The sequence below is a fragment of the Bos taurus genome, chromosome 2 (assembly GCF_002263795.3).
Source record: "Bos taurus isolate L1 Dominette 01449 registration number 42190680 breed Hereford chromosome 2, ARS-UCD2.0, whole genome shotgun sequence".
In the NCBI taxonomy this organism is placed as follows: domain Eukaryota; kingdom Metazoa; phylum Chordata; class Mammalia; order Artiodactyla; family Bovidae; genus Bos; species Bos taurus.
In genome coordinates this window covers 19,052,233-19,074,368 of record NC_037329.1, presented here as the reverse complement: position 1 = coordinate 19,074,368, position 22,136 = coordinate 19,052,233, and the positions used below count along the sequence as shown (strand labels likewise).

Sequence of the window (22,136 nt, the reverse complement as noted above, 5' to 3'; positions counted from 1 at the left end):
AGCTCACACTTCAAGCTGGAAATGATCTTTGTAATAAAAGAGGCAAAAATTACAGCTCTTGCCCAGCCCCTCAGTCAGCAGTTCTACAGCAAATCTTGGGCTGAGCAGACTCAGAACTCGGCACCGATTAGGGAGAGTGAGTGGGTAATAGAATAGCTAACTGTAACTAAAGGTTCTCTCTGAACACCTCCCTGTGTTATTTAACTGAGAGCAAGTGAGAGGGCGTGCAAGCCAGGGGCACGGGCCCAATGCACTGCTATCCTTGTATCATCTCCCCTAGGACCTGGGCTCACCACTCTCCTTATCCTATCATGGCCAAGCAAATGTTCCCCACTCAAATCAGGACCATTCTTCTGGTATTCCTCACATTTGCTTATTTTCTCCAGCTTTTATCCTACTCGATTTAACTGTCAAAGCAACTTTCTTAGCATATCCATTTAACATATGAAAAAAACTAAGACTGAGAGGGTTAGTAGCTTGTCCAAGATCAACAGCTACTAAATCAGGATTCAATCCTAACCAGACTAATGCCAAAGGCTTTAAATCTTCTCCCTGCACTGCCTTTCACTGGGATAAAGCCTGAAGCTGCCTTCTACAGGGGAAAATGGATGGCAGTGGGGGCCCTGTCTCAAAAGTGTAGCTCTAAGAGAAGGCACGGAGAAGGCAATGGCACCCCACTCCAGTAATTTGGCCTAGAAAATCCCATGGACAGAGGAGCCTGGTAGGCTGCAGTCCATGGGGTCGCTAGAGTCGGACACGACTGAGCGACTTCATTTTCACTTTTCACTTTTCACTTTCATGCAATGGAGAAGGAAATGGCACCCCACTCCAGTACTCTTGCCTGGAAAATCCCATGGATGGAGGAGCCTGGAAGGCTGCAGTCCATGGGGTCGCTGAGGGTCGGACACGACTGAGTGACTTCACTTTCACTTTTCACTTTCATGCATTGGAGAAGGAAATGGCACCCCACTGCAGTGTTCTTGCCTGGAGAATCCCAAGGATGGGGGAGCCTGGTGGGCTGCCGTCTATGGGGTCGCACAGAGTCAGACACGACTGAAGTGACTTAGCAGCAGCAGCAGCAGCAGCAGCAGCAGCAGCAGTGAGCTCTGAACATTTCTGGGAGCACCTGTGAGGATTAGCCTTTCCAGAGAACTTATTTGGAGAAGGTTTACTTCCTGAGGATGTACCGAAACGGTATTTTTATTTAAAGTGCCTGGGGAAAGACTTTTTGAAAGGAAGAAGAGAACGTTGTTCCTTCTCTCCAGTCTTAAGGGCAGTGGGAAGGCGTGTATTCACAGACCTCTCCAGGCCAGGAGCTCCGGCGCCTCCCACTGGGGAGGGACAGGTTAGGGGGTGGGAGGTGCGGTAGCGGTGGGGATACTGTCACTGGGGGCTGCGGCCTAGATTACTTCCTTCCACTCTCATTACCAACTGAAAAAAAAAAGACACTGTAGTAAGATCAGGGGAAGGAGAAAGCCAGATTACTTCCTTCCACTCTCATTACCAACTGAAAAAAAAAAAGACACTGTAGTAAGATCAGGGGAAGGAGAAAGCCAGATTACTTCCTTCCACTCTCATTACCAACTGAAAAAAAAAAAGACACTGTAGTAAGATCAGGGGAAGGAGAAAGCCAGATTACTTCCTTCCACTCTCATTACCAACTGAAAAAAAAAAAGACACTGTAGTAAGATCAGGGGAAGGAGAAAGCCAGATTACTTCCTTCCACTCTCATTACCAACTGAAAAAAAAAAAGACACTGTAGTAAGATCAGGGGAAGGAGAAAGCCACACTTAGACATAGATCTTGGGACAAGAATAAAAACTGGAGAGAATAAGCAAATATGAGACAGCACAAGAGGAACCTGTCCTGATCCAAGTGGGGAAGCTTTGCTTGGCCACGATGGGGTAAGGGGAGTGGAGGAGCCCAGGTCCTGTCCTGGGGGAGACGATACAAGGAGAGCACTGCTGTTCTGTCCCCAGCAGGGTTCTGTCCTCCTGGCTTACACGGCCTCTCGCTTGCTCTCATGTTCTCCCTCTCTCTTTCACTCTTCCCTGTTAATGTTATTGTTTTTGTTGCTATTTTACCCTTTAAAAGGCTTGCTAAGTTTTCTTGCAAAGTACCTTACATCCCTCATTGAACTACGCTGACTTAAGTACATAGATATAGATACATAATTCTATTAAATACTTATGTAAATATTACACTATTCATCTTCATGTATAACATTTATAAATACATAATTTTAAACTACAGATCCATTCAGAAGCTAAGGTATATTATAGCATATGTAGATCTCATTCCACAGTTTGCGTTTAGTTGCTCTCAAACTATCATATTGTCTTCATAAAGTTCTGAGATAAGAAATCCTTCCAGATATTCTTGCATATGGATTCCTGGGCTAGGGAGGGCGGTGGATACCCCTTGGTTATTACAGAGTTTAGTGACTGGTGGGGTAGGGGTTGAGTGGAGGTAAAGGGACGAAACCAAGATGGCAACAGCAGAATTCTGACTGGGAATGTTATTTCTGACATTGGCACAAATAAACCACAAGGAACATACAAGTCCATACAAATAAATCAGCCTCTAAAAGGTGAGATTGTTACAAGGCTCGGAGTTGTGCTGAAAATTTGGGAGTGTCAGGAGTAATTTTTGTGTCTAAGGACAAGAGGTATCTGAGTCACGCAAACGAGAGGGTGCTGACTATGAACTCAGATGATCAATTATTGGGTCAGGAGACTACGATATTAGCACTTTCTAGGTAATGGGAATTGTGGGGTTCCCTAGGTCGGGTAGGTAGATAATTAAGTGGTACCAGTGAAAACGAAGTAAGTCAGATAGATCTTTTTCCTCCAGGACCTTTGTCACCCCAAAATGTGCGGTTTCCTGTCAGTCTGGATGTTCCTGTTTTTCTTTGTCTGCCCACAGATCCCTGTTGTTCACAAGATGTATGGCTTCCTTCCATTTGGCCCACGCCCCCCTTTCTCTGTTCATATCTAGCAACTTGCCTGTTCTAACAATATTACATCACTTTTATGTGGAATCATTTAAAAATGATACAAATGAACTTATTTACAAAACAGAAATAGACTCACAGATATAGAAAACAAACTTAGGACTACCAAAGGGGAAAGGCTGGGGGGGGGAATAGAGACACAGCACCATATATATCACATAGATAAAGAACAAGGCCCTACTGCATGGCGCAAGGAACTATATTCAACAAGTTACGATAGCCTATAATGGAAAAGAATCTGAAAAAGATGATCTAAATAACTGAATCATTTTGCTGTATACCAGAAACTAACACAGCATTATATATCAACTAGATCTCAATTTTTTAAAAAGCAGTGGAACCAGTGAGAATGCTGACTTTCATTGGTAAATGGCCATTCATGCTTCAATCCAGTTATCTGAGCCCTCTTCAGTAGCCACTAGGAGGTTGGCAAGGAGTGAGAGCATGAGAGGTTCTGTGTGTGTGTGAGAGAGAGAGAATTCTATCATAGCAATATGAAGTAGGGTTTAAGTGGGGCTAATTTATAGTGAGTTCTTTTTATCGTTTCAGAAATTCTGAAACAATGGATGAAGTAACTCTCTAGAGATCTGAATTCAATGAGAGTGAAGGAGGCATGACTCAACATTTGCTGTTCCAAATTCCTGTCTTTTGCTCTTTCTTCCAATTCATGATAATTTCTCAGTAATAAAAACATAATTATAAGTAATAAAGTGACTGTTGTTATTGCCATAATTTATTGACCACATCCTAAAATCTTCACATGTATCATCTCATTTAATTCTCACCATTGGGGCAGGTGACAGAGCCAGCATTTAAAAACAGGTCTGCACACAGACCTTAATGTTCTACTAGTGATTCTTATTCGCTGGCTGCATGTTTAAAGCTCACCTGTATATTAACTCAACCTGTAGATATTTGTGTTTATTGCTTACTGGAGAGATGTTACATATAAACAAAGCAGGACTATCTCAGAGGGAGAGCAAAAAATCCCTTCCTTCCATTCTTTCCTCCCTCCTTCTTTTTCCCCTTCATCTATTCATCCAAAACCATTCAATAAATACCAAAGTACCCTGCTAGACTCTGGGAATATGGTTGCAAAAAAAAAAAAAAAAAAGACACAGATCCTTGTTGCTTCCAGACGTCATGGTCTGGTTAGGAAGGGAAAGTATATAGATGGTTATGCTAAGCTTAGTGTTCGACTCTTTGCGACCCCATGGACTGCAGCCTGCCAGGCTCCTCTGTCCATGGGGATTCTCTAGGCAAGAATACTGGAGTGGGTAGCCTATCGCTTCTCCAGGGGATCTTCCTGACCCAGGTATTGACCTGGGGGTCTCCTGCTTTACCAGCTGAGATACTAGGGAAGCCCCACATAGACGGTTGGCTGTTAATTTTAAGTCTTCTAAACCTTAAACCAGAATTCTGCAGGTATCACTCACTCGCCTATTTACCTTCTTCCTCGGTTTTCTCTTCCTAACAATGTCTCACTTGATACACGGAGTATTTTGAAGATTGTACATGTCCTATATCATACTGTACCGTATAATATTACTGGACATTGACATTTTATCTGCTCTACTTATCTCATGTGGGTGAGTCGCTCAGTCATGTCTGACTCTTGCGACCCCAGGATTGTAGCCCACCAGTCTCCTCTGTTCATGGAATTCTCCAGGAAAGAATTTTGGAGTGGGTGGCCATTTCCTTTTCCAGGGGATCTGCCCAACCTAGAGATTGAATCTGGGTCTCCTACATTGCAAGCATATTCTTTACTATATGAGCCACCAGAGAAGCCAAACTTATTTTATAGATATAAATAAAATCTTTGCTAACAGAAGTTGGAAAAAAATAGGTATTGGGTCTAAACAAGCTGGGATTCAGGGGAGACTAGAGCTATACTTTTAGAACTTGGTGGGTCTGAGGCGAGATGGAATACAGGCCCGGGAAACAGGGCCGAGTTCTCAGCGGGATGCTCGTGTCTGTGGTGGGGAAGGGTGGGGGGCTTGCAAGGTGACAAGATCAGTTTCCCCCATCCGCATCACACATTATCACAGTGGAGTTTTTTTACAGTAATAAAAGTTGTGAATTCCCAGATTATCTATATATATTCAAAATACATTCATAATATATTTTAAATCCTGACAAATTAATTTTGGATCATCCCTTTTAACAAACCTAAAATTTTAAATCTGTACTTATAATAACCATACACAGGTGGTGCAATGGTAAAGAGTAGGTAAAAAGTAGGAAATGGCAATGAACTGCAGTATTCTTACCTGGAAAATTCCTCGGACAGAGGAGCCTGGCGAGCTACAGTCTATGGGGTCACCGAGAGTCAGACACAACTGAGCACTCATGCATTATACAACATATATGGCTGGGCTTCAGGGGATCTGTGATTATCCCTGAATTATAATCCTTGAAAGTATATGTAAAACTACGTGCACATGTATATTTTTCTAGAGAGGGTCTATAGCTTTCATCAAATTCAAATCCTTGACACTAAAATTTGACCCCATAAATAAATAATTAAAACTTGAAAAGCTAAACTCCATAACAAGGACTTTTTCCCCCTCAAAGATTAGAGCTTTTAGCATAAGTTCTGACATAAATATATTGCACTTACATCAAGAGCCACGGACTGCTTGGCCCATGACTTCTTCACTTGATCGTACATAATTGTATTGTTGATGCCAAGGCCACAAAAGATGACAAAAGCCTAGGAAAGAGAGAGTTCACTAATTAAAAATTGCAATAACTCATTGGCATAATCTAATATAAAAGCAGACAGGCATCAGGAATGGGCCTGAAAATGTAATTTTATTGTACACAGAGGTAGGCCTTAGGGAAATATGTACATTAAAATTCTTAATTACTATTGTCATGTAACAGCTTTATCGCTCACACTGCACAAGAGAAAAATTAATAATTTAATGTTATTGTGAAGAAATAACTTTATACATTTAGAAACATATAGTCCATTTAAATGTGTTCTTACTTTATTTAGGTTGTGAACTGATTTTAGTCATTTTATTCCATTTAACCAAAAGCAATCTCTTTCAAAAGCTAGGGTATAAAAGAGTTTGGTAAAGAAACCAAGTGATTGTATCCATAAGGTAAATGTTAAGGGGACACAGGATTCAGATTTTGAGCCAGTTAGTAAAGAAGCTCCGACGTACTCTCAGCTAGAGAAAAATAATCATGGGGTTTTCATGTTGGCTACTGGTGCAAAGTCTACTAGGAAGCCTGTTCAAGGCTAACCTCTCCAGCTGAGGGCAGACAGGAGTAAATACATGGAAGGTTGGAGACAGAAGAGAGGGGATGGCAGTGCCCCTGGCAGAGCTGGCTAGAGGCCTCAAGGCTGAACACACACGAACAAGAAAAAGATAAGACGATTTACACTTCAGAGAGAAGAAGGCAATTCAGTCCCATAAAAAACAATCAATTAGGATTAAAAAAAAAAAAACCTGATTCATGAAAAACAGAATCAAATCTTACCTAAACACTGATACATTCTTTAAATCTTCCTTTAAATTTCATCATGCTGTCAAAGTATAATGATTAAAAGTTGTCAATTAATAATTATTTATCCTTCCTAATGTGAGCAAGCTGTAACCAGGAGACTACTACTGACTCAGCTATAACCCGTGGTTCAGACATTTATTTTCTTACCTCGAAAAGTCGTTGATCGGCATCATCGAAAGGTTTCCCATCGAGTCTATTTAACACTTGAGCCACTCCTGTGAGAAGAGATTGGGAGATGTGGTCATTTTTGAACTGGATATCCTGTTCCTACAGCACAAGTAAAATGACTCTAGCCTCCTTTAAGTGCAGACACTCAGCTTAATCCCAGGTTGCTCTGACACCTGCTGCCTGTGTGAGAGCAGATGTGAGGTGTACAGGGATGCAGCCCATTTTCCAGCTCTGATATCCAGACCAGGTCTCAGGTATTAACCAGATTCCCCAAAAATGGTTTTCAAGATGACTGTGGACAATAATTGATATATCATGGTGCACATGTATATACAGTTACATACATATATAAATATATATACACGTATGTGTGTGTGTGTGCTCAGTTGTGTCTGACTCTTTGTGACCCCATGGACTGCAGCCTGCCAGACTCCTTTGTCTGTGGAATTTTCCAAGCAAGAATACTGGAGTGAGCTGCCATTTCCTTCTCCAAGAGACCTTCCTGACCCAGGAATCAAAGCAACATCTCTTGCACCTCCTGCATTGGCAGGAAGATTCTTCACCACTGTACCTCCTGGGAAGCCATATATAATTATATAAATTAAATTGAACAAATTAAAAATATTTATATATAATTAAAATGTTTTCAATTCTCTGAAGCTTAGTGCTTAAATGAGGCAGCATGGCATAGTGATTAAGAACATAGGCTCTGGAGTTAAACATCCTTGGTTTGAATTTCAATTCCATTGTTAGTAGTGTTACTGTGAGTACATTACTTAACACTGAATTTGTTCATTTGTAAAATGAGGATAAAATGTTAACTATCCCAGTGGGTTATAAAGATTAAACAAGATAACATTTGAATAATGTTTGTAAAGCATATTGGTCCACATGGAGAGAACATTCAAGAAATGTTAAGAATTATGATACAGTTAACCTTCAAAGGAAGGCTAGTTTTGTTGCCTGCTACCAATGGGGCTAAACTAGTTTTACAAAATTTAACTTATGTGGGTCTTCTTTCCAAAGTTCATGTCCAGCATTATACTACATGTTTTGGGCATGACCCAGGGATCATGGCACTATCAAAGCACACAAGTTTAACTAGAAAAATTCAACAATCTTGAAAACATTCCCTTGTGTCCCTACATATGCTAAATATACAACACAAAAGAACACTCTACACATGGACATCACCAGATGGTCAACACTGAAATCAGATTGATTATATTCTTTGCAGATGGAGAAGCTCTATACAGTCAGCAAAAATAAGACCGGGAGCTAACTGTGGCTCAGATCATGAACTCCTTATTGCCAAATTCAGACTGAAATTGAAGAAAGTGGAGAAAACAACTAGACCATTCAGGTATGACCTAAATCAAACAGTGGAAGTGAGAAATAGATTTAAGGGATTAGATCTGACAGACAGACTGCCTGATGAACTATGGACAGAGGTTCGTGACACCGTACAGGAGACAGGGATCAAGACCACCCCCAAGAAAAAGAAATCAAAAAAAGCAAAATGGCTGTCTGAGGAGGCCTTACAAATAGCTGTGAAAAGAAGAGAAGCGAAAAGCAAAGGAGAAAAGAAAAGACATACCTATCCGAATGCAGAATTCCAAAAAATAGCAAGAAGAGTTAAGAAAGCCTTCCTCAGTGATCAATGCAAAGAAATAGAGGAAAACAATAGAATGGGAAACACTAGAGATCTCTTCAAGAAAATTAGAGATACCAAGGGAATATTTCATGCAAAGATGGGCTCAATAAAGGACAGAAATGGTAGGGATGTAACAGAAGCAGAAGATATTAAGAAGAGGTGGCAAGAATACACAGAAGAACTGTACAAAAAAGATCTTCATGACCCAGATAATCACGATGGTGTGATCACTCACCTAGAGTCAGACATCCTGGAACGTGAAGTCAAATGGGCCTTAGAAAGCATCACTATGAACAAAGCTAGTGGAGGTGATGGAATTCTAGTTGAGCTATTTCAAATCCTGAAAGATGATGCTGTGAAAGTGCTACACTCAATATGCCAGCAAATTTGGAAAACTCAGCAGTGGCCACAGGACTGGCAAAGGTCAGTTTTCATTCCAATCCCAAAGAAGGGCAATGCCAAAGAATGCTCAAACTACTGCACAATTGCACTCATCTCACATGCTAATAAAGTAATGCTCAAAATTCTCCAAGCCAGGCTTCAGCAATACATGAACCGTGAACTTCCAGACGTTCAAGCTGGTTTTAGAAAAGTCAGAGGAACCAGAGATCAAATTGCCAACATCCTCTGGATCATCGAAAAAGCAAGAAAGTTCCAGAAAAACATCTATTTCTGCTTTATTGACTATGCCAAAGCCTTTGACTGTGTGGGTCACCACAAACTGTGGAAAATCCTTCAAGAGATGGAAATACCAGAGCACCTGACCTGCCTCTTGAGAAATCTGTATGCAGGTCAGGAAGCAACAGTTAGAACTGGACATGGAACAACACACTGATTCCAAATAGGAAAAGGAGTATGTCGAGGCTGTATATCGTCACCCTGCTTATTTAACTTATATGCAGAGTGAGAAACACTGGGCTGGAGGAAGCACAAGCTGGAATCAGGATTGCCAGGAAAAATATCAATAATCTCAGATATGCAGATGATATCACCCTTATGGCAGAAAGTGAAGAAGAACTAAAGAGTCTCTTGATGAAGTTGAAAGAGGAGAGTGAAAAAGTTGGCTTAAAGCTCAACATTCAGAAAACTAAGACCATGGCATGTGGTCCCATCACTTCATGGCAAATATATGGGGAAACAGTGGAAACAGTGGCTGATTTTATTTTTCTGGGCTCCAAAATCACTGCAGATGGTGATTGCAGCCATGAAATTAAAAGACACTTACTCCTTGGAAGGAAAGTTAGTACCAACCTAGACAACATATTAAAAAGTAGAGACATTATTTTGTCAACAAAGGTCCGTCTTGTTAAGGCTATGGTTTTTCCAGTGGTCATGTATGGATGTGAGAGTTGGACTATAAAGAAAGCTGAGCACTGAAGAATTGGTGCTTTTGAACTGTGGTGTTGGAGAAGACTCTTGAGAGTCCCTTGGACTGCAAGGAGATCCAACCAGTCCATCGTAAAGGAGATCAGTCCTGGCTGTTCACTGGAAGGACTGATGTTGAAGCTGAAACTCCAATACTTTGTCCACCTGATGAGAAGAGCTGACTCATTTGAAAAGGCCCTGATGCTGGGAAGGATTGAGGGCAGGAGCAGGAGGGGATGACAGAGGATGAGATGGTTGGATGGCATCACCAACTCAATGGACATGGGTTTGGGTGGACTCTGGGAGTTGGTGATGGACAGGGAGGCCTGGCGTGCTGCGGTTCATGGGGTCAAAAGAGTCGGACATGACTGAGCGACTGAACTGAACTGAACTGATATTCTAAAGGCTTTTATTTTTTAAAAACATCTAACTTCTCATTAGGGAGCTATGTCATCATATGGTAGAAGACATGTAAAATAAAATACAAAGCTTTTAGTGTGTTACAGGCAAACTACAATCTTAGTTGTGAAAGAAAATAGATGTTTACACTTAGGAATGAAATATAAGACTGCATGTGAGATTGCCATTGGACATGTACAGATAATGCAGCCTGTTTCTCATGGACTTTCTCTTCTCATTAAACTTAAATATATTTTGGGACTTCCCAAGGTGGTCCAGTGGTTAGGATTCCATGCTTCCACTGCAGAGGAAGGGGTTCCCTCATACGGGAACTGAGATCCAGCATGCTCCAGCACAGCCAAAACAAACAAGCAAACAAACATATTTAAAACTTGACACATGATGTAATTTAAGGCTTTGTACTAGAGATTCAATTTCTCAAATCTTAGAATCTTCTTTATGTTCAAAAATGCTAATATTTTCTGCAAATTAAGAAAACTGATGAAAAAATTCTCTTGGAATTCAAGTGTTAATATTTATAGAAAATTAAATCCTTTGGTAAGTCCACTATCTTAGAATTTAAGAGGCAGCCTTAGAGTGAAACAAAGAGACAAATTTATATTAGTTTCCAAATGTATTAGTTACCTTATGTCTGTTAGAAGAAAGATATATTTTCACTATGTTTGAACAACTACTGTCTCCCCACTTCTTGACTTTAACTACTGACCCCTTCTTGCTTAACTTTAGGTTTGAGATTTTCCTGAATGAATGTTTGAGGGAAAGGAAAGGAGCAGGGAGGGAGAGAAAAATTGGAAACAGCTCTGGCCCACAATTGCCACATTCAGGGGAAAGTGTAACCTGTTTTGGAACCACCGAGGCAGAAAGACACATTTCAGTCTTTGCATTTATCCCATGTGTGAAAGCATAGATGTAAACATATGTATGTACTAGGATTAAGAGACCTGAGTTCTATTTGGGACTCTGCTAAGAACTCACTTTGTGACCTTATTCAAATCTTTTCTCTCTCTTTGGGCCTCAATTTCCACAGAGTAAGATAAAAGAGTTCAGTTAGTTGCTTTCTGAAATCCCCATCAACTTCAAAATCATTGGTTCTTATTTAAAGGAATAAATATTTGTGCATTGTCCTGCTTAATGTTGATTTATCAGGAGTCTTCACTTGTGAGATTACACAAGAGTATGAACATAAGTTGATGAGTCCTGGACGTGAAAAGGAGGTACATTTAAAAAGCAGATAGATATACTTTAAAGTAAATTGCATTTTTGTTTTAATATAAGAAGTCTGATAATTTAGGTAATGTCTTACCAATTATTTGGTGGTTGCTATTCCAAATAGGTACGCAGAGAACTGATCTTATGTGAAAACCAGATATCTGGTCAGCCTAGGACATAAGAAAGCAATTAATTAAAATTAAATATCATCTACCCATTTCTGATATATGGCTTACCACCCTTCATAACAGGTGTTTAAAAGTAACTTTTAAAAAGACATAATTTTAATGCATATACTTGCCTGTCTCTTTTCAGTTAAAACATCACAATGTACATCCCAAAGAAACCAAGCCATAGCATTATTTATACTAATGGTGTACCAGAAATAACCTGAACATTACACTGGAGGAAGCTGGTTAAGTAAATCACAGCACAGTGGAATATTGTCCATCTAATCAAAATCATGCTGTAGAAGAATATTTATAAACAGGGAAAATTTTAATATATTAAGTGCTACTAGTTAGGGCTTCCCTGATAGCTCAGTTGGTAAAGAATCCGCCTGCAATGCAGGAAACCCTGGTTCGATCCCTGGGTCAGGAAGATCCCCTGGAGAAGGAAATGGCAACCCACTCCAATACTCTTGTCTGAAAAATCCCATGGACAGAGAAGCCTGGTAGACTACAGTCCATGCGATCACAAAGAGTTGGACATGACTGAGCGACTTTACTTTCTTGGGCTTCCCTGGTGGCTCAGAGGTTAAAGTGTCTGCCACAGGAGACCTGGGTTCGATCCCTGGGTAGGGAAGATCCCCTGGAGAAGGAAATGGCAAGCCACTCCAGTATCCTTGCCTGGAGAATCCCATGGGCAGAGGAGCCTGGTGGGCCACAGTCCATGGGGTTGCATAGAGTTGGACATGACTGAGCAACTTCATTTTCACTTTCACTAGTCTTACTGCCTGTGGGTGTATAAATATATAGTATGCACATTGGAAAATCCTGGTAAAATTATAAGCATAATAGCTCCCCTTGAATTGTTTGTCCATGGAAGTGTTTGTTTCTTTGCTTTTAAAATAGACTTAAATGTTTTTTTTTTAAAAAAACAAATAGGTTCATAACTAATGAGGCCAAATACAGAGTTCCCAAATATCCCCCACCACCACGCATACACAAAGTGACAGCCCTCACTACCAACGTCCCCCACCAGAGTGGTGCATTTGTGCAACGGGTGGACCCACACTGATGCATCATTATTATTCAAATTCCATGGCTTACGTTAGCGTTCACGATCAATGCTGTACATTCTATGGGTCTTAACAACTTTATGATGGCACATATCTACCATTATAGCTTCATACAGTGTAGCTTCACTGCCCTAAAAGTCCTCTGTATGCCACCTACTCATCTACCCATCCCTCTGGCAATCACTGATCCTTTTTCCTTCCAGCTCTATTGAGGTATAATTGACAAAACTGTAACTTATTTAAAGCGTACAACATGATGATTTGATGTATGTATATGCCGTGAAAGAACTCTGCCTATGGGAGGTTTTTTTAACTACTGCTTCTATATTCTAAATTTTAGATAATGAATTACCTGTAATCAAGAGAAAAGGTTATTTTCTAAACAGAGCTAAAGGGGAACAATGGTGTCCAATGGTGCGTAACAGTCAAATAGGATAAGTGCTGAAAATGGGCTACTGGCTTTAGTAACACAGGATCAGTTCAGTTCAGTTCAGTCGCTCAGTCGTGTCCGACTCTTTGCGACCCCATGAATCACAGCACACCAGGCCTCCCTGTCCATCACCAACTCCCAGAGTTCACTCAGACTCATGTCCATTGAGTCAGTGATGCCATCCAGCCATCTCATCCTCTGTTGTCTCCTTTTCCTCCTGCCCCCAATCCCTCCCAGCATCAGGGTCTTTTCCAATGAGTCAACTCTTCGCATGAGGTGGCCAAAGTATTGGAGTTTCAGCCTCAGCATCAGTCCTTCCAATGAACACCCAGGACTGGTCTCCTTTAGGATGGACTGGTTGGAGATAGCTGAATGCAAAGACAGTCAAGGAAAGAAGGAATGGGATCAGGAACAGAAGTTAAGTGGTTAGTTCTGGAGGAGAGGAAGGCCACAGTGAGTGAGCAGAGCTAGAGTCCTGCGTGGGCTGAGCCCAGGAGTGGGGAGAGGTGACTGAGAACGTTGAGAATGTTTCTAAGTCGTTCCCACTGTGGCTGAAGGAGAGAAGTGGGGCAGCACTGACTGGCGATGAGAACAGGGAAGAGGGGGAGGTGATGATTTGCTTGCTGATGAGCCCAACAAGATGGGAGAGAGGAATAGAAAAGGATGACAGAGTGTGGTGAGAGTGAATTTTCTGATTTTAAGATCATTAAAGCAATTCTCTGGTTATCTGTTTGTGGCTACGGCCATTGTTTCTGGAAAGTTAAGCTAATTTAGGTTATATGACTACAGCTCCTGGAGTTGGTGATGGACAGGGAACCCTGGCATGCTGCATGCAGTCCATGGGGTCACAAAGAGTTGGACACGACTGAGCGGCTGAACTGAACTGAACTGTTATGACTACATGAGATAGCAAGGCCTGGGAGTGCCTGGTGATCCCTCTGTAGGGATTGAAAGAGAAGGAGATGGGAGGTGAAGCCCATCGTAGAAGCACAAGACCTTGAAAAATGAATGCCAAACAGGGTAAGGAGGAAGAAGAAAGTATGAAGGAATCATCTCTGTGCACCAGGTAACCCAAGTCTGCAGATCCCATCAGTCAATGAGCTCAAAAATATCTGTTGGCCCCTCAGTCCCAACCAAGTCCCCCAAACTCTTCATGCCTCAACTTTGTCATCAATGTTTATCTCTTGCACACCAAACTATTAACGCTGGTTATCTCCAGATGTTGGCATTAGAGCACCTTCTCATCATTTCTTCTTTCTGGTTTTTCTTATTTTCCAGGTCTTTGTATGAGAATATGTGTGTGAAAGGGCTTCAGACTGTGTAAGATGTTTTGTCATCAAAACAATATTACTAGTCAATATTACTAGTATTGTAAGAAAACACCTTTCCAGAAATATTTGCTCCATTGTTCCACAGGTTCCCTGCTACATTATTCTTAGATTAAAATTTACACCATTAGAATCTCAAATGTTAGGCCATGTGAGACTAAGTAGCCTTTCCAGGAGGCTAGCATTAAAATAAATATATTATCTAGGGGTGCCTAGTTCTTTCCAATTAAAGATGTATATACTAAAAATTTTGCTTAGTCTCTGTCCTCACTGGGTCTTTCCAGTTAATGGATATAATTTAAGACTGTTTACCTCATGGAGCCATCAAAATATACTGTCATATTTTCCAGACTCTCAAAGGCACTCAGAGGCAATGTTAAAAGAATTGGTGATAACATAATATTATTCATTACTGTGCAATGTGTTTTCCTTCCCTAGAACGATATGTGCAACTTCAATAGTAATCTAAGGTAATGTTTTGCCCCTCAAACACCAATCTACCAGTGGGAAATTCTGGCTCTAGGACAAGTGAGGGAGATGTTCTGAGTCAGTCCCCTGACTTCTCTGAAACAAAGGGACATTTCTTTATGCCAACCTCATCTGCACGTAGGCTTCTAGAACACTGCCAAAAAATGATTCCTTAAATTCCTGACAAACGAACTCCTCAAAAATAACCAACCTTTGGGCTTAAAGCAGAGGCATCATATCCACCACTGAAGCAGCAAAGTCTGTTTGACTTAGAACTATGGGACCCCATACTTACAGCTTCCCCATTCAAGTCTCAGTAACCCTGCTGACTCTGCTTGCCCTCCTGGTCATCTGGAAATCCAGTATCCATTGTCCAGTCTTCCCTACCAAACCCTACTCTCTGGAAAGTCTCTCGAACTGGTTTACACTTGAGTTTCAGCGACTGAGAGATTACCGGGAGCAAATACACCTTGGCAGATTCACAGAGCCCTGTCTCTTAATGGTTCCATTTTTGCACATTTCCTTTTGTAACAGAAGCATAACTGATAGACCAGAAGGCGTTATAAAGGATGAAAAAGGAGCTGTCCTGCCGGGCTAGCACTCAGCATCCCAGATTGCAGCAGTGCTTCGCTGTGAAGATCTGGCAGATGAAAGGAGCTTTAATGCTCTAAGTCAAAGGATTTCAGAGCCTGAAGCCCCATTATCCTTAAGTGCTACATGGCAAGGGGAAGAACTATTGACTTCTCTATAACAGGCTTAAATAAAAAAAAAAAAAGAAAGAAAGAACTTTACAGGGAAGAACTGCATGAGACTGAAGGGTGTCAGACTCAATATCCTGACACCTCAGATTTAACTGTGTAACTCTGGGGATCAGTTCCCCACGGCAGAGGAGAGTTGGGTGCTGACGGATTTTCCACCACTCCTGAATCTGTAACACACAGACCACCAAACCATCTGTGCCCTACTTGCCCTACTTCTTAGCTACTTTCTGACATTCCCCTTGCTGAACGCTTTTCTTGTTTAAATGTTGGGTCCGATTGTTCATTTTTGTTGCAGGCAGAAAACAAATTCTTGATGAAATGGCTCGGAAAACTCTTTACCCATAACTATACAAATGGAGGGAAATATTGAATTAAGCAACAGAGTAGTATACCTTATATTGACTAAATAATAGGTGGCTGCGCATTAGTGTACTTGTTTTAAGGTGTTCTTTTGATCTAGTATGAAAAAAAAAGGGCAGAAAGCTGCACAGATGATGCGCTACAGTGCAACTAATTATTGGGAGTTGAGTTCACAAGCACAAAGCCTTCTAAAGGCAAGGCCAGAATAAATGTTTCATGGTGAAGGCATTTATAAACAGAGAATGTGCCTCAAGAAGCCACCTGATACAAGGGCAGGTCATCTGCAAGTGGTTTATATGCATGCTGCTGGGAGAGCCTCAGACAAGGATCCTAGAATAAAATCCAACCAAACTCTGTGCTGGCAAGGGCAATAGAAAATAATCCATCTGAATGCCTCAAAGATACAGCAAGGCAAGTTAGTGTACTTAGATCTTGCATTATCTAAATTCTAGCTTTGAGTGGCAGTTTATAGTTTTTAGAAAGTTCATAATAGCCTGATAAAATATAATTTCACAAAAGATATAAAAGGCCTAACACTTTTAAACATCTTTATAATTTGGCATGATTATAAATATAATATATACATTTGTGAAATTGTTAAGTTAAAATCAAAAGCTATAATCTTGCCATCTCTAGAAATGGCAACTATTAACCATTTGGGATAAGTTCTTCTGGATCTTTTCCTGAAAATATCTAATATGTTACATATCTATTTATAACATATTCAATAATACATAATTATTAATAAATAACAGATAATATGTTCAACAATACTGAACAATATTCAACAATAATGCCTATTAGTTTTTAGGGATACATCAGTGAGTAAAACCAGCAAAATTCTTACCTTCACTGAGCTCACATTCTAGTGAGAGACGACAGATGATAAAGAATACAAAAAACATATAAATAAATTATATGGAGAAGGTATTAAAATTATGGGGAAAAAGTAGAGCAGGATAAAAGGGATTAGAAAGACAAGGGTACCAGACCTTACTAACAGATAGTATTTGAATAATGACCATAAAAACTACGGATGTGATCCATGCAGATATTGAAGGAAGAGTATTTCAGCAGAGGAGTAGTCAGTCCAAAAGCCCTGAGGTAACCGTGTGAGTGGCATGTTCTAGGAATAACAAGGAGACCCGTGTGGCTGGAGAAGTGTGAATGAGGTCTGGGGATAGATAATGAAGCAACATGTTGTGTAAGGCATTGTAAGGCTCTGAAAGAATTGTGAATTTGGATTTTACTGTAGTGAAATGAGACCATGAAGAGTTTGTGAGCAGAGTTGTGATACAACATACTTAAAAACTTTAAACCTCTGGCTAATGTATTAAGAACAGGGTGTGGAGGGAAAGAGTGGAAGCCAAGCAGTAGATTATGAAGTTATACCCATGAAATAGTCCAGAGATGATAGTGGCCTGGATCTGGGTGGTAGCAGCTGAGTGTTGAGAAGTGGTCAGACTTTGGATAAATTTTACAGGTACAGCCAGTTGCACTTCCTAATGAGTTAGATGTGCAACATAGGAGAATCATGACTATAACATTTTTGGCATAAGCACCAGGAAGGACTGAGTTGCCTTAATAAAGATAGGGAAACAGAAAAGCAAGCTTAGCAGAAAAGAGAGTGTGAGTTCTGTTTTGGACATGTTAGGTTTGAGGTGTCTTTTAGAAAAATATGCCCACATATATTATTCTATATATACTTTTAAACATTATTCTAAACTTACTTCTCTTTATTTGCTTTTATTCTTGTGGACATTTTTCCATATCAGGACATACAGATTATTTCACGGGATACTTTGTATAGCCTCAAGTTTAGTCTTTATTATGCTGTGGTAGGCAGGATTCTAAAGACGGCTGCTAAGATTCACACGTGCCCACTCTCCATTTTGTACAGATCTGGTATAATCCCCATTCCTCAAGTATGGGTGGGCAGGACCTGAGAATATGACAGGACTGTCACTTCCCAGATTAGGTCATGTTATAAGGCGAAGGAGATGGCACAGCCATCTCTGTGAGTACACAGTCACTCCTGACATTATGTGAGCCTCTGTGAGAGCCAAATGGAGTTCCTCCTCTTGGCTTTGAAGAAGTAAGCTGCCACGTTGTGAGAGGGCCATGTAGCTTGTACCTGAGGGCAAGCTCAGGGAGCTATGAGAGACTTTCGGTCAGCAGTCAGTAAGAAAATGGGAACCTCAGTCTGCAACTGTAAGGAACCCAATTCTGCCAACAACCTAAACAGGCTTTGAAAAGAATGCCAAGACCAAGTGAGAATGCCACCTGGCCAGCTCCTGCTTTCCACCCCGTGAGACCCTAGCAGAGAAACCAACGATGCCATGCCAGAAACTGTGAGATAATAAACAGATGTTTGCCTTAAGCTTCTACATTTGTAGTGATTTGCTACACAGCGAAAGAAAATTAACATACATGATATTCCTGTCAATGTCTTTAGAAGCCAAGCATGAATAGCCCCACCGTGGAGCAAATGACTGATTAGTCTACAAAATCCACTAGCATAATAACCCATGAAAATGAGTGTTTCTTGAGTCACTATAAGTAAATATAATCAGTTATACTTAATAGGTTTTTTCTGTTTTTCTTTTTGAGAATCGCAGAACCTTGTAATAGAACAAACATACAGTAATCTTCATAAGACTATGGAATTTAAACGCCAGAAATTTGATTCTGGCTTGGTAACTGTCTTATATAACCATTCTGTCATCATTTTCCACACATAAATCAAAGAGTTTGGCCTTAAAACCAAGCACGCTATCAAGCCCAGCAGGCACCACTCAGGAGTCAACTCAGGCAGGCAGAAGGCAAGTAATCACTGTGCCTCGCTGGCTAAGCCACTCTGTTCACCACAAGGAGGGAACTCCATTAAATATTTAAAACAATCACAAAGAGAACACACAGCAGGTGGACAACGATGATTACGTGCCCCACAGTCCTCACAGCAAGTGCCTGACAGCACCTGGTAGGAGGTTTACATCACATTAATGACATCCCTTTGTAGATTCTATCAAAAAGAGGACTGATACTTTCACAGCTGAGATTTCAAAATAGTGAGGACAAAGAGGGCTTCCCAAGTGGCACTAGTGGTAAAGAATCCACTTGCCAAGCAGGAGACCTGGGTTCGATCCCTGGGTTGGGAAGATGCCCTGGAGGAGGGCATAGCAACCCACTCCAGTATTCTTGCCTGGAGAATGCCATGGACAGAGGAGCCTGGCAGGCTACAGTCCGTGGGGTTGCAAAGAGTCAGACGCGACAAAAGCAACTTAGCACACACACGGAGAAGGCAAAGAAGGTAGAAATACAGTTTCTACTTCAACAGTACAGCTAAGGCAAACCTTGATGGAATAAATTCTGATTAGCCACTGGATTTTTGTTGTATGTTTTAAAGATTGGTGGGTTGCTTGACCTGGACAGTAGCCAGCTCCCAAAATCTGATCATCTCTTATGTGCATAGGTGGGCTTCCCTGGTTGCTCAGTGGTAAAGAATCAGCCTGCAATGCAGGAGATGCAGGTTTGTTCCCTGGGTAGGAAGGATCTCCTGGAGAAGGAAATGGGAACCCACTCCAATATCCTTGCCTGGGGATTCCCATGGGCAGAGGAGCCTGGAAGGCTACAGATCATGGGGTCACAAAAGAGTCGGACATGACCTAGCAACCAAACAACAAGAATGTACATAGGTAGCCTGGCCCCTGGATAACCGGCCGGCCACTCTCGTGAAGAGCCAGGGTCACATATGGCCGGTCCCTACGTGGGAGGATATGGTGAACATCCCCCAGGGGCCACAGAACATGTGTCCAGCCTTGTACATCTTTGTAGCTAACATGTGCTATTGTTCTTCTCTGGCCAGGCAGGTAAAGACCTGACTTTCTTGAAGACCTACAAGTCATCAGATTATTGCCACCATCTCTTCTTTACTGCCAACGAACAATCATGCTTTATTCCTCTCTTTAGCTAGAGACTTTCCTCTTCTTCCCCACTGTGTCTCTGGAGGAAGAGGACATTCACGTTGGTTTGTCCACGATTAAGATCTGCTCGTCTCTGGTTGTGTGGAAAGGTGTTCTCATTTCGAGAAAGGACCTGCCTCCAGCACTCCCTCAGAACCAAAAACCTAATCCTCAACCAGATTAAAATCTTCACCTGACATTTAAATATTTATATAATTATAGGAGTATAACCACAAGCATGATTTATAAAACATTTATATAGAATTTTATATGCCACAATATGTATAAAAGTAGGACGCCTGAGACTACCCAGCCGGTGACTGGGGCAGATGGGACGAAAAGGTTGGTCTGCTGGCCACGAGTTCACGTCTCTGTGGAGAGAGAAATGACAGAGTGGCGACCCTGTTTTCCAGGCAGCCCCTGAGTAGCTGGTCCCCCTGAGAGGCCACCAGGGAGAGAGGAGTGAACTAGGTTCCGGAAGGTCCACAGGCTGTTCTGCGCCATGTCTCAAGGAAGCTGTGTGGCCTTAGGCAAGTCACTTCAGCTCTCTGAGCCTCTGCTTCCTCACTCGTAAATCAAAGAAATCTCTAATATTTATAGTAACTGCAAGTTGATGTATCTACGGTATGAAACCCCAGAAATAAGGCCAATCCACTAGGGGAGCTCTATTCCAGTTCACTACTAATGATTGGGGTCCTTATTCATGTTCAGTGAAGAGAATTCAAATGGCCAGGATTACCCAGTGAGCCACTGAGAAATGTAGGATAGGTACCGGTGCTCAGAATAGACTTATGTTGAGAAAATCGGTAAGAAGAAAATAGGAAATGCTTTGAAAAGGAAACTTCTCTGCAAATTATCATTTTTGTTAACCAGCTTCAAATTATTCGGGGAAGTCAGTAATGTAGAGAATATAAAAGCACACGCTTTCTCCAATGGAGATACCTACTGGAGATAATCCATTAATCCTATATTTAAAAAATGATTTCCTTATTTTCTACCATTGATAAACAATGACTTATTGTAATTATTGGGAAAAACTATGGACCAATGGACCAGACTTAAGAAGAGAGGACTCAAGCCTTTGCAAGAAGACAGCACAGTTCTAAAAGGTATCCTCTACCTCTAAGATAATCCTAGAATTACCTTTAGTGAAAGGGTGAAACAATTCTACTTTGCCTTGGTATTTTTTACCTTGAGGAAAATACTATGTTAACGAAAGAAATTATCTGAATTGATGGTCTTTATGTTATGATCTATACCATCTTACATCAGGCTTTGAAAGGAAAAGGTTCATGCCTCTTAGCCTCTTGGAGGAAAGCACAGTGGCTCAGTCCAGAGTCTGTTTCATTTATCATTAACACAAGCAGTTGACACCCATCAGTGAAGCAAAATATTCTTGAAAAGGGAGGAAGCCTAAGCAGATAAATACTTTTCTTTTCCTGGTATGATACATAATACATACACCATAACATACATACATTTGTAGGACAAATCTATTTAGGCAGAATTCATACTCTCTTTCACCTCTATCTGCATTGATTAATTCTTTTCCAATTTTCCTCCTCCGCATGAGAAAGGAAACATAAGGAAATTTTAAATTTCAGCACCTCTCAAAGAGAACATGTAGAAATCATGATATATTGCCAGATTTGCATTTAAAATTGGTATTAGTTGTGTGGCAGATCAAAAGCATTTTAGGGAGAAGGCCAAGAAATAATGGTGGTCTAGGTACTTGCTTTATTCTATCATAGGGAAGACAGTGATTTCACAGCATGGTCACTGCTTAACCTACCACAGTTTACTGTCTTCAGACATCATTGCCTCTAACTACTGGATCAGAGCATGAAATTTTTATGTTCAATCCCATAGAACTAACTGTTGCATTTCTGCTCAAGAGCCCAAATTGTTCTTTTTTGTAAATGAGTAAGCAGGCTGTCTTATACTGGAATGGACTGTAAGTGTGGAGGAAAATGTAAATTGACTGTAAATCACCAATCAGGAAGAGATGTGATAAGAGTCTGCCTGTAGACATAAGGATATGGAATAGTCAGGCTCACTGCATTGTATTAGCAAGAAGTATTTCCTGAGATACTACTCGCTTTTTGCTACATATGCTGTTTTTCATAAGGAAAATGGGCAAGAACTTTTTATTCTCCTGTTAAAGGTGAAGATACTTGTAGCCTGTGACTGAGCAGGTCACTCTCCTAGGTACAGATGCTAGAAGAGCTCTTGCACATGT

The 22,136-nt window shown here is 41.0% G+C and overlaps 1 protein-coding gene across 1 annotated transcript in view; it reads right to left on the bottom strand.

Moving 5' to 3' along the window:
- The window catches only part of PDE11A (phosphodiesterase 11A), a 423,445-nt gene that overhangs the window by 175,681 nt on the left and 225,628 nt on the right, over positions 1-22,136 (bottom strand). Inside the window, exons 7-9 of the mRNA NM_001205422.1 lie at positions 11,443-11,518; positions 6,680-6,747; positions 5,634-5,726 (exon numbers count right to left, since the gene is read on the bottom strand). Of these exons, the coding sequence (NP_001192351.1) occupies positions 5,634-5,726; positions 6,680-6,747; positions 11,443-11,518 (237 nt within the window). The remainder of the gene's footprint in view (positions 1-5,633; positions 5,727-6,679; positions 6,748-11,442; positions 11,519-22,136) is intronic.